Below are 16,567 nucleotides of genomic sequence, written 5' to 3'. Positions count from 1 at the left end.
ATGAATCAGGTAGAGCAGAGACTTGAACCTGGGTCTCCTGTCTTCCACATCCCAGAAGGGTGCCAGAAGCACTGGGCTATTAGCTATTCCCTCTCTCTGTGTGCGGGAGTTTTTTTGCAATTTTTTTTTGAAAGGTCTCGGTTTCATCCCAGCGTGGAGTGGAAACAATTTTGAAATCTTGAAGTATTTGGCAGGGCAGAAAAACCATTTTCTCCCCATTTGTACTCACTCGCCCACCCCCCTTAAATAAATCCCCTGGAAAGAGGAACGAGGATGAACAGATTTATCAAAAGATATAAAAGCCATGCAGAGACTATGCATGTCTGGTGCTGACCCATAATTACACAATTTAGGAAAACACGTAAAATAAAAATGCAAAATAAAATATTTCAAATGCATTTAATGATGTTAAAAACAAAATACTCTATTCCAGAGTTACAGAACATCAATTGTTAGCTAACAGTGTAAGCATTATATAATCTTTTTAATGTATCTCAATATAAATGACCATTTTACATTTTGTGAACCCACCTAATATAGTATAAGCTGGTTATTTACAATGAAATGTAAATAAAATGAAAAGTTTACACTGTCTTTATAACTTTCATGGCTATCAACTGACAAAAAACGGGTTATAAGACACACACTATGGAAAAATACATGGAAAGAGATTTCCCCAGACCTACATTTTGCAGAATTTGTAAAGTATGTGAGAGATCCAAATCCTTCCTCCAGTGAAATATGCAGAAAGGAATTTTGAAGAAATGTAGGTTAGGACATTGTACCTGCCTAAGTTGTGACTTGCACAAACAATTCACATGTGAAATAAACGGATTAACGAATGCTACATAGCAAAGGTAAGCAACAATGCTATCTTCTGACAGTGAATCCCTTCATTGTTTTAAAAGACAATACAGTTACAGTACATGAATCTAACCTACTTTTTTCCCCTAAAAAATAATACTGTGGTGTCCTCTGGAATTAATTGTATTAACACCTTTTATATTTCGCATACTTTTCAGGCTTTGAGAAACGTAAGGAACCATTGTGGGGAGGGCTGGAAATAGCCTCTGCTGCTGACCATCTATTAGCATAATTAAAAGGAAGTGTCTTATTCTGAAAACATATTAAGTACTGGGTTTTGCACTGTCAAAGAAAAATGGCAGTGTTAAAATTTTTGGCAGGTCCCTGAATACCATAAGGACAGCAGAAAGATTTCCATATTTTGCACTCTGACTCTGGGGCTCTGAGTGGAGGCTGTTCACAAATCTGTACTTCTGCCAAATACAAGGCGCGATGAAGTGGGAATTTTTTGAAATATTTGTATGAGTTCCGAGTGTGTCTTAGTTTCCCCTATATGTTGCATTGTTGCCTAGGGAAGGGGGGGTGGGGATAAGACTGTCTGTTCTCTGGGTAGGCTAAGGCCGTGTCTACACTATCACTTATGACGGCAAAACGTATGTTGCTCAGGAGTGTGGAAAAACAGACCTCTGAGTGACATAAGTTTCAATGGCATAAGTGGTAGTGTGCACAGCACTATGAGGTCAGACTGAGAGATGGACAAAGTTTGAGCAATGAGGTTCATTACAGCTTGGACACAAGGCAACCACAGCACTAGGCCTAGATTAAACACACAAACTGGCCCTAAAAATATCCTGGGCTCCTAAATTGGACCTGTGATGGGATGTACCAGGCCCTTCGAGGTGCCCTGCTGGAGGTGCTGCGGTACTACCACACCCCACCCCACCCCAGAAAAGGAGCAGTAAAGGTGGGTCCTCTTTACCTGGGAAACATCCTATCAGAGCTCAGCAGGCTCAGATAAAAAGAGTTGCAGGGGCTGAGCTAGTCAGTTCCTGGCAGGGATCAGAGGAACAAGAAAGATGCTCCTTGCTGGAGCTCCAGGGAGAATCAGAAGATGGGTTCTGCTGACATTGGCATTCCGCGAGGAAGAACTTCAGCCCTGAGGTAAAGGTGAAAAGGAAGGGGCTAAGTGGGAAGTGGCCCAGAGAATAGCAGCAGCAACTATTGCAGGAAGAAGCATGCGGCTGCTATTTATAGGGTCTCTGGGTCAGGACTTGGAGTACTGGGCAGGTAGAGGTCCCCCTACTGGCCATTGGCAGGGTGGTCTAATCCCCGAGAAGGGGATAAGGCTTGTTTAGAGGCCCAAGTGAAGGGCAGGGTTTAAAGAGTCTCCAGGGAGAAAGCCCTTGGGGCATTGCTCTATATCAGGGCAGAGACTTAAAGCTAGCCCAGAAGGAGCTGAGAACTGAGCTCAGAGGAATGGCTAAAGACATTACCAATGGCATAGGGACAAGCCCGGTTGGACCTTTTACTGTGGAAGGGGTTTTGTGTTCATGTACATTGATTGTGTGTGACTTGGCTGGAGGGCTGAGCCACTGACAAGGGCAACAGCCGTTAGAGGTACCGTGAAGAGAGAGAGAGAGAAAGAGAGTGTGTGCAGGTTTGTACCCACCTGGCAAGAGGCACTTACAAGCGGTGAGAGTGTCCCCCATCACAGGACTCAAGCACAGTTTTAGAGAGGGCCCATAAAACAGCCCATCGTCACCTATAGCCACAGTCCTAAACTCATGGCATCCTAACACTAGCCCAAGTTCACAAGCTGGCCCCAATCATAACAATTTCATGCCACAATCCTGGCATCAACTCTATACTCCAGCCTGGGCCCTCAAAAGGATCCCAGGCTTTAGCCTACACCACCAATGAATGGGTCCAACATTGACCTAGCCCAACATTTACCCTAGCCTTTTAACCTTAGTGAAAAATCAAAAGCTAAAACCATCCCTAACCTAAACCAGCAAACTGGCTCCAATCCTACATCTATCCTAATCCGACAAATTTGGTCTAATGTCAGCACTAAACCAGAGCTCATAATCTGACATTAAGCCAAGGGCTAGTAACACATGCAAAACATGCAATATGCCTGATCAATGGGGACATCAAAGATATCATAGAAATAATTTCAAGTCTGTGTTCTCACATGATGTTCTTAAACAGTTAATAAAAAATTATCCACATCTGTTACATTTGAAAAACTGTGTGTGTGTGTATGTATATATACACATACACACACACACACACAAACACACACACACACACAGAGTTACACAGGTATAATATACATATGCATTCAAATATATACTGTGTCAATGATTGTGAGAATTAGCATTTTTTGTAAAAGATGTGTAAAACTTCTTAGAGTTCAACCACTCACAGTTAGATACCCACTCTGTTAGCTATGTAGCCACATACTCCAAAGTTATGCTAAGTAATTATTTATATTCATTAATTTTATTTCCTCCTATTTTAATATGTTTGAATTCATGATCATTGAAATTCATCATAGCCTCCTTATACAAACACTGGTTCAAGAAGTTACAGGTTCGTAAGTAAATTTGAATATGCTTGTCCCACACAGTCTTCAGGGACTTATAGAATGAGAGTCACTAAACATTTTGGGATCCCTACACAAAATTGCTGTCATTAGCATTCCATTGTTTTGCCAGTATGTTCTAGTTAACCTTGGTTCATAAAAATGGTATTTCTTTTACTTTTATTAATTGGAATGTGAAATCAGAGAAGTGAAATCTATTACGTAATCATGTTTATATTACAAAATTATGCATCTGAAATTTTAAATATTGCTATTTATTCACTGAAAAAAATGCAGATTTGGTCGGCCTGGAACAGTTTCTGAATTTGTACTAAGTTCTCTTGCAATCTGGGAGACCTAACTTCCCACTCCTTCTCCACATAAGGCAGAAGGAGAAACTGAACTCAGGTCTCCAACATTCCTGGAGAGTACCCTCACCACCTTACTAAAGATTATAAGAGACTGCAGGTCCTTCTCTCTTCTCCTTCATCATCTCCCTAACCCATATGTTTTGGCAATCAAGTCTTCCTTGCCTTCTGACAAAATGCCCTCAAATTGAAACATTTCAACACAGCTCTACATTTTTTCAACTTTTTGATTCACTGAAAAAAAAATTTTTTTTTAATCTTTTGGTTTCACCCAAAACATATTTTTTTTTAAATTTCAAAAATTCCCAATGAACTGAAATATCTATTATTTGCCCAGCACTAAAAATATCCTAAAGGCCAGATTCTGATATCAGTTATCCTGGTATAAATCCACCGACTTCATCCAGATTTACACTGATATAATTGATAGCAGAATCTAGACCACTATGATTACTGTGTTTCAACTGACTGAACTGATGAATTCCACCAGTAGTTTAAGAGAGAGAAAAAAAGGACTAGTATGTTTATGTTAAAATAAGTCAGTAAACAAAAACAGCCAAAAGCAGGTGCTACCACAAAACAATGTATATCAAATGCATATGAATGCATAACCAAGCTTCTCCTAAAGCACAGGTTGGAAATGACTGAACGGCAGATCATGCTCTATTTGGACTGTGAGAGAAATGCCACATCTTCCAGTATCCTGCAGTGTAAATGTAAATGAACAGATTAATGCTGTACGTGTTACTTGAAATGGGAGATTTTTAACAGTTTAAATGCAGTCAGAATCAAATCAAAGGTAAAGGTTGCAGAGTCTTCCACTGAATATCAAGTATTCTCTGATTATGAATTATGAAACCACAGAAGCAAAATATTTGTGTTAAATTGGAAAATGATAAAAAATTGATCTTGCCAATGAATGGAAGAGCCTATGCAGTTTTAGTGCAAACTACAAGACCTCTTTGCCCTGTGTAGCACTTGCATGGTCTCCATTCTTGACTCAAATATACAGGTGAGAAACTAGGCTTGTTAGGAATTCCTACAGCTGTATTTGAAACCTGTTATGGTGTTTTTCCACCTATGTTGCAGCAGCCAGATAAAACACACACACAAAAACAAACAACCTATTCCTAATCAACTCAGAAGTCAAAATGTTTCACTCTCTTTTTGGCTACAGTATGTATCATCCTTTGCATTGCTTAGATTTTCAATGATTAGGGTTATGTATAACTATTTCTTATTTTTTGCAGTACATTGCCATCATTTGAGAATGTCTAAAGTAGAACAGAGTAATAAAAATAATATAAAATTGTTGCATTTTACAGAAAACCCAAACAAACAACAGCTTCTGACATAAGCTTTTCTGAACTCACCTTTCTTTTATCCAAAAAATTTACTTGCAGAATTAAGTTTAGGCCTTGTGGTACTGACCTATTTCCCTTAATGTGGACCATACACAATTTAAGTTTACATATCATTCCTCTGTGTGGTATGCTAGTCTTATTAACTAAGACCTATTTTTCAGAAACAATGATTCCCCTCCTGCCTAAAATCATGATTCAGCCATCTCTGTGATTATAAACTATGAACAGACAGAAGATGATGCCAAGTGTTAGGGCCATTTATTTGGAAGGATTCATTTGTGTGTGTAGGGTTAAGAAAAGAAAGGAACACATCATAATATGCAAAATGGACAAGGCAGATTTATGAATGATTAAAATCAATGTGCTGTAAAACTCACCTTCACAATCTCTCTGCTGATGCATTAAATTAAAATCAATAATAGGAGAAATGAAGTGACATTGCTCTGACAAAAAAATTGCAAAACAGAATTACATGAAATGGCAGAATATCACACACACAATGCAGATGCAACACAGTAAAGAAAGAAAGAAGGTAACTCTCTTGAAAGAAACAAACAACTCAAACTGAAAAAGAGGGAATCTGGACTCTTAAAATTGCCTGTAAAGCCAAATGCTGTACCTAGGAAAAGTAGAAGATTGCTGCAATTTATTTCTGTCCTTGCTAACACCTCTTATCCCTTTGTTTACATTTTTTAGCATTTGCAGCAGCTCACTGCTTCAGCCTTCACATTTCATCCAGGCTGTGTTCCATGGGGCTGCAAATATTAGATTATATTGGAACATAAGACTATCTTGTAATTGCAAATGAGGACACATCATGACAGAGCAGCTTACCTCCACAACTGGCCCCATCAGTTTGCACACTGGATTGAATTGAGGAAGAGGCTGGAGGATCCTTGAAAGCCTGCAGCTGAGGAGTTTCTTCCTGGGTTGGCAAAAATGCAGAGCACAAGTCAGTTTCAAGGGCTTGTAGCTTTATCAAAGAATTGTGCAGACAAAAGCAGAACATTGGGCTAGACAGAAAACAACAAAAATACAGTGACACGTCTTCAGTTCACTGAGCCCATTAGCACTGTCTGCAGAAGGGTGATCCACTAACAGCTCTTAAAGGGATATGTAAGAGATCAAATTTGTATTATTCCATGGGTATCTTCATGTCCTCTGCTCATCTAAATCCTAACTTATATGGATTATTCAACACATGTGGGAATGGTGATTTCATCAGCAAAAGACAATTTGTTCTAGGAAGCCAATCTGAGGTGGTGTCTTGTTTCCTTGGTCTTGGAGCAATATGCTATGCAAGCATTTCATTCCTTGTGCTGACATCAGGATCTGATGACATTATGCCCCTCCCAGTTTACCATTCATAAAAAAAACCCTAAAAAACAAAACCTCTCTACAGCATATTGTGAAGTATATCGCAGTGAACAGAGTTACTGAGAGCTATACAGTCTTCCTCAGGATTCTTGGATGAGGTTGTTTTTTATTTGTTCTTGTACAGACATTTTTTGTAGGGAGGTTGTTGCTGGTTCTATCAGACTATCCTATCATTTTCCATCATCTGCGAAGGCAAAATTAACAGATCTTTGTCGCTCACTGCAGACAAATCAATGAGGACAAGGCTGCTTATCTATATCAGTACCTTCAGCTATTGTTTCATGCTTGGTCCATTTTTCATTTTACTCTTCAATGCTGAGCGTAATATTCAGCTGTACAATCTGACACAAGCATCTTGCTGTGATGCAAATACTCTGAAAGCCTAATCACCACCTGACTGGATTAAATGAGTCACTCCTGACGCTCTGTATGTTCAATTAGACTTCCTCAAGGGGAATACAGATAGCAATGAAAGATGTATGAAAATGCAGAGGGCTGTCTAAAAGCTCACATAGTTGAAACGCATAAAACCAAGCCCAGTGAAACAATAAGGCACTTGCTGACAAAATCAGCATTGCCCCAGAAATATTTGTCCTCATGCTTATGTATCCTTAATTTTATATCCCTAATTATATCTGCTCAGGGTTATCATGACGTAGATTCTTTCAGAACAGGGATGACCCAAACATTTATGCAAATTATAGCTTCCCCCTGTACCATAATTAGTGATGTATCATGCAAATTAGTAAGTCTATGCAATTTTTACTCTCTTGTGACACAGCCACATTATAAACCTCAGGTCAGTAGAGTTTTCTGTTAAAGGTACATTTGGGCTGTGGGCAATAAAATAGAAATTTAAGGGAAGATTCGGAGCTCTGATCTCCTCCCTTTGTGGCATTCAGGCAGTGCAAGGGAGTGGAAATTGGCTCTTTGTTGGGTATACCCAGGGAGGGGGAAATCTCCAGCAAGCACAGAACTGGCATAATCTGGGTCCAGGTCTCCCTTCCGCAGCATCTAACTCAGTCTGTGTGTAAGCAGGGGATTTGTCCCACTATAGTAGGGAAATTTCTCTATGTACACAGTACCCTGGCTGAATCGAGCGATAAAAGGATCCGAGTGCCCACCTGAATGCACTCCCCCCTGGTCCTGCCCATCTTTACTTTCCCTCCAGGTGCCAAGTGAATAGGACTCACATCACACATGAAGGACTGAGCCCAGGGGTTCCTGGATATTTATCTCAGTACTCCATGGGCACTTCTTGGCTGGGATGAGGGTGCCCCTACTGCAGGATATTACTAACTCACTGGTAACCCTTTAATCACTGCAATTCACTTGAACACACACACAATCCATTTACACCAACATCATTTCTTGGGGATTAAACAACACTGCACAGCATAAACATTGAGAGGAAGTGGCTTGGGTAAGGTTCAATGCAGCAGTCTCTGAAGTGCAGTAAATTTCAGTTACAACAAATGTGCAAGTCCAGTATCTTCTTCCTGGATCTGGATGTGTTGCTGGATATACATGTCAGTGAGGACTAACACATTTTCATTCTTCTCTTGCAGGGAATAGTACATTGCTAAGGGCTGTAACACTGACGCAAATTAAAGGAGCGCTGATACAAAGAAATATGTCATTGGCTAGGGCATATTGCTTAACCCAGGACTGGACATCACTAACCATCATGGGCCAGTAATAACTTATTTCCAAGGTGCTTGCATAGTGATATCTGCACTACCAGTTGCCTCACCTCTTCTTCTCTTGAGTCATATAAAACCCAGGACAACACTCCACGGTGAAACTTAAGCTGTTCCCACTGCTGGCTTAATTTCTTGGATTGTGGGTCTTTGATTCCAAATGTCCAGTTAGATCTAGTTCTCTTCACTACTGCTGCTAGGACTAATCTGATGTTACCCTGCTGCTGCAGAACCTGAACTTCTTCCCAGGAGTACCCTGAAACCAGTAGGTCATTCCTGAAAGACAAAGGATTTCTCCCCTCTCCATTCTGAGAAGTTTTCCTCACATATCAATAACCCTCAGGTTCTGGCTCCTCCAGCCACAGGCATACCCACACTACATCTTCAAGGAGTACTAAAAAATCTTTTTCTAAGTCCTCACTCTCCTCTGGTTCTTCCATTAAGGACAGTCAATACAATAAGTCAGAATTGATGTTTGTCTTCCCAGCTTGTAATGCACTTCAAAAATGCTCAACAGCATCCAGGTTGGTGGTTGGCAGGTATTGGAAAGGATTGTGATCTGAAACCACAGTGAACACTGAGTATATAAAACTTTTTTGTGACAGCCCATTTAAGGGCAAGCAACTCCAGCTTAAAGGCACTGTAGTTCTTGTCATTTTTCTCTGAGTGCCTTAACCTACAGCTTGTATACACAACCACACACTCAGCCCCCCTTTCCTTTTGACTCAGTACCGCATCTAGCCCATGGAGGCTCTTATCGCTGGTCACTATGAAAGGCAGACTAAAGTCAGGATGTGAAAGTACAGATAGTGTCATTAACTGTAGTCTTAGCCCATCAAAGGCTTCTTGACAAGGCAGCATCCCACACAAAGTGTAGTTCTTGGTCATTCCCCTTCTTTCAGCCCAGTTGGTGCACTAGCTGATGTAAAAGTGCAGCAATGTGTGGAAATTTGGGGATGAACTGTCTGTAGTAGAGACAGGCCAGTTTTTCAATGTCTTGGTCTTCTCTTTGTCTACCTGGATGCTATCCGTCAACATCATATGGCCCAAGAATTTGACTTCCACTTGCAGAAAGCAATACTTGTTAGGTTTCTGTTTCAAGTCATGCTCCTTCAAACATGTGAAGATCAAATCCAGCTTTTCTATCTTACTTTTGAAGTCTCTGGAGAACACAGTAATATCATCTAGATAAATCAACAAGGTGTCCAGAACGTAGTCTGCCAACATTTCCTCTGGTAGCCTCTGGAATGTAGCAGGCAGGTTGCACAAGCCAAATTGTAATCATGTCCACTCAAATAGCCTGAAAGGAGTCAGTACTGCAGTCTCTTCCCTATCTTGTGCCTCCACCTCTACTTAAAAAATAGCCCAAAGTCAGAGCAAGGGTTGAGAACACTCTTGCATTTCCCAACACATCTAATGATTTCTCTGCACAGAGCAGTGGGTAGATGTCCTTGCATGTCACTTCATTCAGTTTCCTGAAATCACAACAAAACCACTCTGCCATCCTTTTTTATCATGATTACTGCAGGCAATGCCCAGGCACTGTGGCTTTCCTTAAGAACACCTCGGAATATTAGATACTCAATATGCTTTTTAACCTCTTGAAACACTTGGGGAAATCTTCTCTGCTGCATTGGGTTAGTGACCACCGTGTGTATATGCATAACCAGGGTGGTATAACCAAAGTCTTGGTCATTGTCCACCATGTGTAGCACAATAAGCACTCACCAGCACAGTGCCTCCTGCTGGTCAGTCTGGGAATTAGCTCAATCTCCAGCCTCAGAGCGCTTCCTGCTGTCCAGTGTCTCGCCTGCCTCAGGCCCTGTGTCCCTCCCAGATCCTGGTGCCCCTTACTCTGAGGTTCTGCCCACCCAGGAGAACCCCCCAATCCCCTATACCCCCCTTGCCTCAGTGGCTACTGCCAGTCCTCATCTAGCCCCCTCTCACTGGGGTAAACTGCAGTCTGTAATGGCCACTCATCATTGACAAGGGGGTTGGACCAGCTGCCTCTGCCTATTCCCGGGCTGCACCTCTGCAGTCCCAGTACCTTCTTGGGCCTTTAACAAGGCCTCAGCCTTGGGAGTGCCAAGTTGGAGTTCCCCAGCTCCTCTTGCCTTTCCTCAGCACTGCTCTGCTTCCAGTACCCTGTGTTCCCAGGCAGCTAGGTCCTTCCCACTCCAAAACTGGAGTGAGACTGACCCAGCTCCTCCCTTAGCCCTTATAACAGGACCAGATGTGGCCTGATTGGGTGTGGCCATAGCTGTGGCTGCCTCCCCAATCAGTTTTTAACCTTGTTTTCCAGGAGTGGGGTAACTGCCCCGCTACAGTCATCCTGGTCCTGGCCCTGCTTTTCCTGGCCGACCTCCAGAAGGTGGTTCTAGAGTTCTTTTGGCCAGGACTGCACTGGGTCTCTGCAGGGGTCCTCCACCTGGACCACTCAGGTCCACGTCTTCTGCCTTCAGGCCCTGCAGCGGCTTCTTTATGGTGCAGGTAGTCCGACGTGGAGAGTACTGGCACATGCATTCCTGCGCCGCTTCCGAGGGCTCCGATAAGACCGGCAGCTCCTTTATCTTGATCCGAGGCATCTTCCGTGAGACCTTTCCGGGCTGCCGGTCTTCCACCAGGACCTTCTCCGGACCTGGAAGCTGTTCTCTGCGACCAGGTCCGTGCGGCCACAAAGGGGGCAGATCTCCTCGCGGAGCCCCTGCTACACAAGTCCCCCACGGTGCGCCAGAGGTTGGTCCTGGCAGAAGCTACCAGGGTCGGAGACCTCCTGGATTACGACCAGGGAGACTGGCTGGATCCCCTGACGCTCGGGCAGCGTATGGGGCTCTCCAGACCTTGTACTCCCCGGTGCATACTACAGGAGGTGAAGGCCACTTTGCCGCCCGTGCTCAGGCCTACCTTGACTGGGTCCTGCGAGAGGGCACGCCCCACCCACCCTCCACCCCGGGCCCTCCGGACCTTTTCATCGGGCCCCTGCCCCGCGGACCCGACCTGCCCCCCCGCCCCTTCTCCGCAAGCGGGCTGCATGATCTGCAGCCGGTCCGCTTCCAAACTGCACTAAGAAAACATCTCTACACTCCGTGCTCCACACCCTTCACTTCCTCACCCTCGTGTTCCACCCAACACAAAGTGGAAGGACCTCCTGCCACCTCTGGAGGGTGAGGAGCCCCAGTGGGCCAGCCTATACTCTACCCTGGTCCTGAGGCCCACCAGGGATATCAGCTGGCGGCTCCTTCACGGGGCCATGAGCACAGGTGTGTATTTGGTGCGGTTTACCCCTGCCCCAGACACCTGCCCCTTTTGCAGTGTGAGGAAGACCCTGGCGCACGTTTACTTAGAGTGCGCCAGGTTGCAGCCCCTATACCGGCTCCTCACCAATATACTGTTACGTTTCTGGCTGCACTTTTCCCCTCACCTCCTTCTTTATGCATTCCCTATCCATGGCTCCACAAAGTCGCGGGATCTCCTAGTCAACCTCCTCCTTGCCCTGGCTAAAATGGCCATCTACGCAACCAGGGAGAGGAGGCCGGTCAATGGAGACTCCTGCGACTGTGGGGCTTGTTTCCAATCCTTTGTCCATTCACACATCCGGGCAGAGTTCTTCTGGGCGGCGTCCACTGGCTCCCTTGATGCCTTTGAGGAGCAGTGGGCGCTGTCTGGGGTTCTCTGCTTGGTGTCCCCATCACGCTCCCTTCTTATGACCCTTTGACTGCACTCCTGTCCCCCTTCTTTTATTAGTTGTCCCCCAAAATCAGTTGGGTTTTTGAGGTCCTATAGATCCTCCCCTTAGGCCGGGGGGGGATCCTTTAGCACTGGGCGGGCTTCCACCTGCCCAGTTCCCAGAAACCCAGTAGGTACAGTCATCCTTAGAAAAGACTTCTGTGGCTTCTCTAGTGACATCCTCAATTCAGCCACCTGTGCTGAAGTCAGCTCTTGGCGCTTCTGAATTGGAACGGGCAATTTCCTACCACGTCCTTCTCTAGCAGAGGCAACTTGTTCTCCTTTCTTGTCACCGGCAGCTTATCTCCATTCTCTGCAAAGGTCATCTCCACCTAAGGGACCACTTTCTCAGGCCGATGTACCCCTGCAGCTCTGATTTGAAAATACTACTCCAGAGCCTACACACTTGTGTTTAGAAGTCTCACTGGTATTCTTCCTTTGATGTCATTAGCCAGTACATTAGCTAGCCAATATCCAATAGGTAGGTTTACCCCAGACATAGAATCTACAAGCCCTTGATATCCATCAATGATCTTCTCAGTCCAGAGAGGAATGACCACTTCTCTCTTCTGGCCACTTTAACATATCAGATCTGCCCAGCAGGATTCAGGGAATCATGCTCTCTCTCCACTCAAGCAAGTACTCTATTCAGTGTAGCATTTTTCTTAGAGTGCTCATGAAGGTTCATCCCCCCTGGTTCCTTACCTTCAATAATGATGTTCATCCCTAGAATTTCTGGGATTCCATCTCTGGGACTTCTTTCAGAGACTGTGGCTTTCAGGATGAAGATGCATTTTCTTGGCAGTGTCTGACCCATGTATTCTATGTCTGCTTTGAGGCATCCCAGCACTGGGATTGCCAATCCATTAGCTGACATTAGACATGTGTTATGCATAATTGGCTCCTTATCCTTCAAATATTTTCAAAAATGTGACTCAGTATTGGTGGTGACTTCTGAGCCAGTGTCTAACAAACAGCTGGTCTTCACCCCTGCTATAAGTACTTCAAATATTAAGCACCCAGTCATAAGTGCTTGCAAGATCAAGACATTAATTCAGAATTAATCACTTAAATTTCATCAGTATTCATTCAAAAATTATATATTTTATATGATTTCTATGGTCTGAAATAGTAGTCACAGCTCTTCCTGTGCCACTTCCATGAGGTGTTAGGGCTACCAGATCTCCATAAATGCAGCCCACTTATTATTTATATTATCCTGTCACCTAAGCCCCAGTCGTGACCAGAACCCCATTGTGCTAGGTGCTGTACACACAGAACTAAAAGACCATCCATGCCCTGAAGAGCTTATAATCTAACTAGACAGACACACAGTGGGGGTAGGGGTAGAATACACAAGCAGAGTGAACAATGTGATGGTGGCAAACATCATGTTAGTTTCATATTTTTTCCTTTAGATGGGCATGTTAGGAGGGGCTAAACTAATTGGAAAGAAAAGGAAAGGAAGGGGGACATTGAAAGAAAGAGGCGGTGAGGGGACAGGGCAAGGGAGAAGAGGGTAAGAGAGGCTGGCATGGGGTGATGCTAAGGTTGAAAAGACTGTGAGGAAGAGAAGTCTTAGAGAAAACAGCCAATAGCACATGGTAGAGAATGCCCAGTTAAAACCATATAAAGTTCTTTAAACATCTGAAGTTCCTTGCTTTGGCTGTTTCTGCCCCTACCAGCTGGCATTTCTGGCTGCTGCCTCTTTGCAGCTTTCTCCCAAGTCCATGTGACAAGTGGAAAGTGAGGTAACAGGTCCTAGTGCTCCCAGAGTGAATGTATTTGGGGGTCTCTCATGCACAGTTCTGGGTTCAAGGGGTGCCAGGAGGAGGATTTGTCCCAGCTGGGCCCCACCCACTCTACCCACCCCTCTAGTACTGCAGTCCCTGCTTTAGCTGCTTCTGGTCCTACCTGCAGTTGTCTCAGTATCTCTCACCAAAATCTCATCAGCCTACGTGGCACCAGATTGGAGAGCCTTTCTGCAGTGCATAGGAGATGCACCTTGTGTGATCATTCCCTGTGCAGCCCTGTGTGGAATTTTAAGTGGTGGTGGAGAGATTATTTTGATGGCCCTCCACACCAGAGCTGCTGAATTTCACTCCTACTGAATAATATTTGGAAACAACAAGATGGCTAGTTAATTCCTGCTGGTCTATATAAAAAAAGCCCTTTTTAAAAACCATCTGCTACCAGCTGACTTTGTAAGAGATTCTGCCGTGGGGCCCTCTCTAGCTGAAAACAGCCACAACCAGTGGTGTGGATCATGAGTTTCAGCAGGCAATAGCCTTTCTTCAGTGGTGATGGTGGCTTAATTAGGCATTCTGCATCTGTCAATTAGCTAGAAAGAGTTTTTGAGAGGCTGTGGGCCTGATTCTCCACTCCCTCGAACTTCATGCTCTTAGTTACACAGGTGCAAAGTGAATGGAATATTATACCAAATCACAATGGTAGTGTTTTGCCATTGGCACAAGTGTAAAAGACTGCACAAAGTGCAGGCTAGTGGAGGGTCTGATCCTATCACTGAATTTCCCCTTGTGCTTCTCCCTGATGACAACGGCATACAAGCAAGACCTATTTAGTGTCTCTAACTTGTCTAATACTGATGTGGAGAGCAGAGGCAAATATGGCTGATCATGGGAATGCAAACAGCTAATTCCAATGTCAAGGGGAAATTATACACCTTAATTTAGAATCTTCCTATTAATTATTTTCCAAAATTACTCATAGCACTCATGGTAAGCGCCAATATAAAAGCAGTCACACAGACTACAATGCCTAATGTATTTTAGAAATGCTTATGCTGTAATTTACCAGCTGGTTTGCATTTAGCTGCTATAAATTATATTTTTCACCATCTGTGGAAGGTGGGTGGATGGCGGATTTTCACTGACTGTGGAAAGGCTAAAAATAATTAACAACAAATACACTTATATAATTTTCTGAATATACCCTGGATAACAACTTGTTACATGGATATCAGCATATATAATTCTAGTCAGTCTGATGTTACCAGAATGCTACAGAGACTGAAATATCCCATTAACCTATCTGACCTTACCACCAACAAACTGAGCGCTCTGCTTGATCTAGTGTGCTAGAAATAGCAGCAATAATTTTGCAGCACAGGTGGCAGCAGTTAGTTGCCTGAGTACAAGCCTGCCTGACCACCTGGGTCTGAGCCAAGGTGGCTAGCCCATGCCACTTCCCATACCACAATGCCCACACTGCTATTTTAGCATGCTAGCTTGAGCAGAACTAGTGAGGGTCTTTTTACCTGGGCTGGGACACACAGTAGCAGCTGCAGTGTAGACATACCCTTTGCTAAAGCGGTAATGAAAAGGTGCTCAAGTATGTAAACATACCATAACACGACAAACAAATTCTAGAGAAATAAATGGCAACATTTATTTCTGCTCCAGGACTCAACCAATATCAATAGGCAGTCTTCCTCCTCCAGGATATGCCATCACGTAGTGCTCTGATCATGACACAAAAATTTTGACACAGCCTTTTTCTGCACCAGCTGCAAATAAGCCAGTATTGCCCAATGTCCTGCTGGCGCAGCAACTTTGGCTACTGTTGATCCAGTTTCAGCTCCCATGGGACTGGCCCTGACCCTGGGAAAAGTTAGCTAAGGAAAAATTATAGCATAACCTTGATATAGTGAGCATCTCAATATTTTATCTGGACTAAGTGTAAGGGTTTAAAATGTCCAAATCCTTATCTTTCTGTTAGCAAGGCCCCAAAAAGGAAACAGACTCTCGATCTGTCCTAACTGAATGGACTGGATTTTTCTTTAGAGAGGTGTATGTAGCTCTTTTATGCATCAAATCTCACTTGTCTCAGGGCAGGACAGTCTACTGGGTCAAAAAGGAGCTGCAGCCTTGGAAGAGGTATACTAGGCCAGCCCCTGACACTCTGCTCATACTTTCACACGTCACTATCCTAGAGATATGGGTGTATCCTCAAATGCAATATTCAGATATGGAGTCCTCATCCTGAGCCCAGCTTCCAAGCCCTCACTCTTTTTCTTTTCTTTTCTTTCTCAGTGTGAAAAGAGTCCACTGCTAGGCATAGCCAATAAGTCCCCATGGGTGGACCTCACGTGCCAAAAATAACAATTTATTTCTACCTATACATTTACAACCTCCACCAAAATGGACGTCCCCCCCAGTTGTCTTATCATTAAACAGCGGACTAGCTTTAGAGTTGTAGAACACATTCAAAAATCTACAGAAATTATTGAGGATTCAGAAGTAGAAGCGGAGACATCAACATTTGTATTGATTAGAGATCAACATGATATCATGGACAAGGAGGCATAGCTCGTTAGTTAAAATTCTCTTTTTCACTAACCCTTAGGAAAACAGCCAGTTCCTAGAGAACTGACTATTTGCCAGGTTTTGTCTAGGCCAGTTGTTCTCAAACTAGGACCGTCGCTTGTTCAGGGAAAGCCCCTGGTGGGCTAGGCCGGTTTGTTTACCTGCTACGTCTGCAGGTTCAGCCTATCGCAGCTTCCAGTGGCCATGGTTCGCTGCTCCAGGGCAATGAGAGCTGCAAGAAGCAGAGTGGGCCGAGGGAACCACAGCCACTGGGAGCTGCGATCAGCCAAACCTGAGGACGCAGCTGGTAAACAAA

At 43.9% G+C, this 16,567-nt stretch overlaps 1 protein-coding gene across 9 annotated transcripts in view; it reads right to left on the bottom strand.

Annotated features, from left to right (window-relative positions):
* The window catches only part of FAM13C (family with sequence similarity 13 member C), a 243,760-nt gene that overhangs the window by 43,067 nt on the left and 184,126 nt on the right, over positions 1-16,567 (bottom strand). For 8 of the 9 annotated variants that reach the window (XM_030569828.1, XM_030569822.1, XM_030569823.1 and 5 more), the window contains 2 exons: positions 5,958-6,048; positions 5,501-5,566 (listed from right to left, as the gene is read on the bottom strand). In XM_030569828.1, the coding sequence (XP_030425688.1) occupies positions 5,501-5,566; positions 5,958-6,048 (157 nt within the window). The remainder of the gene's footprint in view (positions 1-5,500; positions 5,567-5,957; positions 6,049-16,567) is intronic. The other variant, XM_030569824.1, reaches the window with a different exon arrangement.

The sequence above is a fragment of the Gopherus evgoodei genome, chromosome 7, assembly GCF_007399415.2.
Source record: "Gopherus evgoodei ecotype Sinaloan lineage chromosome 7, rGopEvg1_v1.p, whole genome shotgun sequence".
Taxonomy (NCBI): Eukaryota; Metazoa; Chordata; order Testudines; family Testudinidae; genus Gopherus; species Gopherus evgoodei.
This window is presented reverse-complemented; position numbering and strand designations above follow the sequence as displayed.